Below are 5718 nucleotides of genomic sequence, written 5' to 3' on the forward strand. Positions count from 1 at the left end.
AACATTGTCTAGTGACTTAAGACAGGTTGGTGGATCAGCAGTTAGTGGATTTTGTGGTGTTCAGGTACGAACTGTAGATATAGACAGTTTATAACTTGGTCTTATTTACAGCAAGTGTTAAAGAATGCAGGATAAGAACAATATAAATGTTTATAAATAGCAGTTCCATGAAATGATGTGTGTTGTCTGCAGTCAGCTGAGCAACCCCAGTTGCTGTCATCTTCTGATGCTGCATGTGGGCTTTTCAGGTTTGATTGTAAAGCTGTGGCACGAGGTCTGATCCACAGATACAAAAATGTGACTTTAAGAGTCTTGTTTACATTTATTAAGACTTTATTAATTAAAAAAAAGATAAAACATTTAGTTCGTCATCTATGAAAGGGTGAAGCCAGATAATCTTCATTTATAAAGCTGAGATGTCAAAAGAGATTTTTACTCCTAAGACATTTGCATTATACTGGCCTTGAAATCTGTTCCTTTACCGCCTTTCTGGAGACAGTGTATGTTGGAACGCCCTTGGAGACATGCCTGTAGGAGCTGGCCAGTTTGTTTTGCCTCCATCGCTCTGACCCTGTTGGATTACATGTGTGTTTCCTGGGTGAGGGGTCCTACATTTTCCTTCTTTGTAGCAGTAGGGGTCCCAGGGGAGCTCTTAGCTTCGAGGTATTCAACAACTCCATACGTCACCATAGACAACACAAGCACAGACAGTAAAATATACAGTTTGATATAGGCTTGCAATTTGGTGCTATAACCAAAGGCAATGACAAATCCAAATGATTCCCAGAGACGGTAATTGGCAAAGGCAGCCTCCTTGTGTTTCTCAAATAAAATGCCATAGAGTCCTAGAAGGAAGGAGAGACATGGCTTATGAAAATTAAGTCTGAAACCATGTATTTTCTGCAAAGGGAATAAATAGACCACAATGGGGAAGATAGACCCTCCTTCATAAATGTCAGAAAAAGGAAAATACAAGCTTTCTCTTAAAACATTTTTGCACTCCCATGGATTGTTATAAGTGAAATTACAGAGCAAAAATGATAAAATAGAGCATATCAGAGAAAAGGGGAAGAAAATGGGAGGAAGGAAGAAAGGATAGGTTCTATTGAAATGAGATGGCAGAAAGTTTATTTTTCAAATTATCAGTCACAAAAGAGAAGGTTCTGGCACTGACAAGTGAGGAGGAAGAGGAGGTGGCCGGGAATGGCCCTTGACACTGTAGAGTCTCCATGTATAACTATTGGAAAGATTATACCAAGTCCTTATAGGCTTTCAAAGAACAAGCAATTTTGTCTAGGGACATGGTCCTTAAAGACCAAGTTGCTCTTTCAGTGGGCAGTAGAAAGGATCAAAGAACCATAGGGACCTCCCTGCTGCCATGCTTCACCACTTTTGTGGAGAACCTGCATGGACCCTGCATGCACTGTCTACCTGTTCTTCGAACCATTTCTTTCACCCGCCTAAGAACATGCAGAGCCTGTTCACGTAAAATGCATGTCCCTTGTTTTCACAAGTTCCTTGGCCTTAGGGAGCCCCCAGGTGAGGCTTGCACAGCGTTGCCAATGGCAGCGACGTATGCCCTTCATACTTGCCAAGTTAAGAGAAACAAACTGACCCAAAACACTTAAATCAGAAAGTTGAGGAGAGCGCTACAACTGGGCTCAGATTTAATATGCAGGGAGATTTGCCTCTCTGAGATAACCAGGTTTTCAAATTTTCACCTCCTGGATAGGTTGGCAAAAAGAATATCCTTGATGCATACAAAACCTCTGGGCAGCAACTGGAAAACTTGCTTGATGTAGAGACTTAGTTAAACTGATCATCCTAATGTAGCTGGGAAGTTCCCACTGGGTTCAGTCAGCTGCACAGCCACAACTGGGAGTCAGGGAGGGTTTCCCAGCCTCCAGGTCTGACTGGCTGGGCACACAGGGAAGGGGAGAGAGCTTGCTTTCCTCTGGGTGCTGAGCTAGCATCAGTGGTGATAAAGAAGCGGGTGTTTCCACTGACTCAGCTGTGGTGTGCAGGGGGGGAAGGGGAGGAATATCACGAACCTTGACTCTTCTCATCAACTTCTCTATCTAACAACACATCTGTTTGAAATATGCACGTTCAGCCAAAAGGCACAGAGGAGTACAAAGTTATCTAGAAGTCTGGGTAGGCTCAACTAACCCTTCAGGTTTGTTAGGAAGGGGGAGACATCATCTATATGTAAAAATTCACTGCTTCCTGGTGACTGCAAGAGGACATTTACTGAACGATTCAATTTAGACATGATGGAAAACCCAGACAAGTGCATCACAAGATGTACTTAGTTCATTAAACTGCCTGAGTGTAGTGTAGTGTGAATTGCTTGATAATCCTTCATAGTTTTGCCTAATAAATGAACAAGTACAAGTTGTTCCTATAACTTTGCTAATATGCCCTGTGTTATCTTCTGAAAAGGGATTAGTGAGGAGAGTTCAATATAGGAAGGTTTCTGATGTGCAGAGATTCTGGCTTTCAGCTGGTACCTGTTTTCCCTTGCTATTTTGAAGCCTTCTTTTTTGACCAAAACAATGGGAGAATTGAGTGGGGATCTAGTCCAGGGTTCAGCTATAGGAAGGGCTGACTGGGCAGGAAAGTTCTCGTTTCCAGGATGCATATGTGGTATTAGTTAGCAGTTACATAGGAGCACAGTGGTGTTTTTGCCTCAAACCTAAACATTTGTCCTTACCACAAACGCTGTCAAGTGCGATGTGGCACAAGTTGCCCGGCTGAAGCTTTAGCAGGACCTGCCGGGCTGGCTGGGTGGAGAGGCTGCTAGCTCTGAATTCTTGCAGCTCACTTCATGGAAATTATCCTCCCTGTTTACCACTGCCTGTTTTCCCACTCCTTCCTCTGGTACTAGCAGGCATGGGTATATAATAGGACTGCTGGAAATCATTTGAGTCCAGGTTTATAAACTTTCCAGACTAACTCGTATCCTTTCTAAAGATGCATATCAGCCTGGAAAGAACTTTATTTTACTGTAGTCTACTTGATAGCTCTGTGCTACACAATTGTTATGCCCCAAGTGCAGTTATTGCCCGGGGGGTAAATCTTGTGTTCAGGTTAGATTAAAGAGGGCACTACACACTCTGAAATGAAGCAGCTTTCACTGGAAATAAATGAGTGTCCACACATGTACACAAACATGTTAGGAAACCTTTATAAGGTGAAGGGACTCATCTACCGTGAGCCTATATATCCTCTAGGGGGAACTCCAGTATTAACTATCCACAGCAGGCCAAAGTAAGCCATCTTCGATTACCATAAAATGCCTCAAGTATGCGGCACAATGCCGTTGTATTTATTCAGTGGTTAATCTACTGAGGCCCAAGCAGCAGTCATGGGAGCTTGCCAAAGGAAGGACCACAGACCTCGGACCCCAATGCTGTTGTAGAGGTCTTATCTCACCTCATAGCCTCATTCCTATATCTGGGAATTTCTCATGTGATGTATATTTGTATAAAACTGATGAAGGGGAGAAGAGATTTAGTCCTAAATGGGCACGTTAGACTGAAGATCCTTTTGTGGGATGCAGCATTATGGAGTAATGTCACTGCATGTCTCTGTTAAGGTTTCATGTCATCACTGGATGTTTCAGTGTGACAATGTGACAAAGCAAACTCTGTGTAATTTTATAACTGGGAGCTATGGAATAGCTGAAGAAGGTACAGACAAAAAAAAGATATTGTGCAAGCATAAGGAACATTTGTTTTCTTCCCAGCTAACACAAATGTGAAATTTTCACAAGGATCCTGCAGGAATCTGGGAGTGGAGATGACCTGTTACCGTGCTGTAATAGAGGTCAGTCTTGTCACAGCACTGCAGAGCTCACTTGCCATCAAGTAAGCACAAAACTTTGTCCACCATCTATGCCTCATCCGGGGGTTGGGAACTGCAGCCAGCTTCCTTCTCTGACACTAGGTCCTCTGTACTTATCCCTTCTCCTAACGAGGGCACCAGGTGCCTCTTCATCAGGCATGCAGGGACCTTACTCAAATGTATGTAAATGCCTGAAGAGGATGGAGCCAGGGTCTTTTCAGTGGTGTCCAATGACAGGACAAGGGGTGAGTGGCACAAATTGAAACACAGGAGGTTCCCTCTGAACATCAGGAAACATTTTTTTTACTGTGAGGGTGACTGAGCACTGGCACAGGTTGTCCAGCGAGGCTGTGGAGTCTCCCTCCCTGAAGATATTCAAAAGCTGACTGGACATGGTCCTGGGTAACTGGCTTTGGGTGGCCCTGCTTGAACAGGGGGGTTGGACTATGTGACCTCCAGACGTCCCTTGCAACCTCAACCCTTCTGTGATTCTGAAAGAAGCCAAGTGTCTAAGGGCAAGGCTTTCTGGAAAGGAGAGAAGCAGGAAAAAGGGCAGGTCCTTTATCCCAGTGGGAGACTAAGATATGGGTCTGAAGAGTGTTGGGAATGAGCCCGATGAACGGTCAGGAAGACAGCGGCTGAAGCAGGAGATGAATGAACAGCTTTACTTCAGAGAGAGCAAATCCTCACTGATGATGTCCTTCCAGGAACCTGAATAATGAGAGCACTCATTTAAAATTGTACCAAAGGCACAAGACTGTGGGTTGGGATGCGAGAAGATGAGAAGGTGTCGCTTGCCACATATACTAGCTCGCCTCTAAGGGATATGAGCTGGAGCTGCTGGAGGTGCAGAGAAGTCTGTCTGGTCACTTCCTTGGGTGTGGAGGGGGGACTCTACACATGCTGGAAAGGAGATCGCTGTTAGTGCCAGGCAGAGGACCGTGGTGTTTCCCTTTGGCTCTTTAGGGGGAACATGATAATTTATCTAGTGGGTGAAATCATCTAAGCTACTGAAGCAACCAGAGGGACCAGAGGGAGGGAGGCCAAGACACATAACCTGATGTGGGCCCAGATGAGCTAGTTCTGTCACATGCATATTCCTATGGCATCTGCCAAATATGAATTTGAGATAGAAGAAAACAATATTCATTAAATAAGAGGCAAAATATGGGAGCAGATGGGAGAGCATGTAACTGTCTTACTGACACAGGGTATGGCACTGATTTAAAAAGAGTGTGACTGACAGTGATTAGCAGACTTCACTTCAAGTTATCACAGACTATAGCTCTTTCTTGCCCTCTCCGGCACTTTAGAGTCTATCTTTAGTCTTTATAAGAGAACTTCCTCTAGTTTTGATTGAGGGATAAGTTTAAATAATCCCTTATGGAAGTCAGTTTGTATCAGCTCATTATCTGAACTGTCAGTACATAATAATTGCACTGTATCACAAAGCAGTAGAACATAAAAAATTATAAAAACAATGCATCAGATAAGAAGTCCAATGGTATACTAGGATAAGAGTGTAAGAAATGAGGCAAGTATACAGTGATCTTTCCCCCGCGATGCCCTCCTGACTCTGGCAGTGAAAGACATTCTGAGTTGGAGATTTCCTCTGGACCACCAGGCTTTAGTAGCCCCCAAGAACATTTTCCCCTGAAGTGATGTAATTCTAGCTTAAAAACATTTACATTTTTGGCAATGAATTCCATACTTCGATTATGCATTGTGTGAAAAAAAAACATTTATTTTGATTTCTATAAAGCCTGCTGCCTGATAACTTTATTTGGTGCCACTAGTTCTGTTATTTAGAGAAACAGTGAATTTCTAATCACCTTCTCCATACTATTCATGATCTTACCGACTGCTTTCCCT

The 5718-nt window shown here is 43.4% G+C and overlaps 1 protein-coding gene across 1 annotated transcript in view; it reads right to left on the reverse strand.

Annotated features, from left to right (window-relative positions):
* Positions 1 to 579: 579 nt before the first annotated feature.
* UNC93A (unc-93 homolog A (C. elegans)) overlaps positions 580 to 5718 on the reverse strand; it is an 18652-nt gene continuing 13513 nt past the window's right edge. Inside the window, exon 8 of the mRNA XM_009585064.1 lies at positions 580 to 845. Within this exon, the coding sequence (XP_009583359.1) occupies positions 580 to 845 (266 nt within the window). The remainder of the gene's footprint in view (positions 846 to 5718) is intronic.

The sequence above is a fragment of the Fulmarus glacialis genome, unplaced genomic scaffold (assembly GCF_000690835.1).
Source record: "Fulmarus glacialis isolate BGI_N327 unplaced genomic scaffold, ASM69083v1 scaffold16289, whole genome shotgun sequence".
NCBI classification, from domain to species: domain Eukaryota; kingdom Metazoa; phylum Chordata; class Aves; order Procellariiformes; family Procellariidae; genus Fulmarus; species Fulmarus glacialis.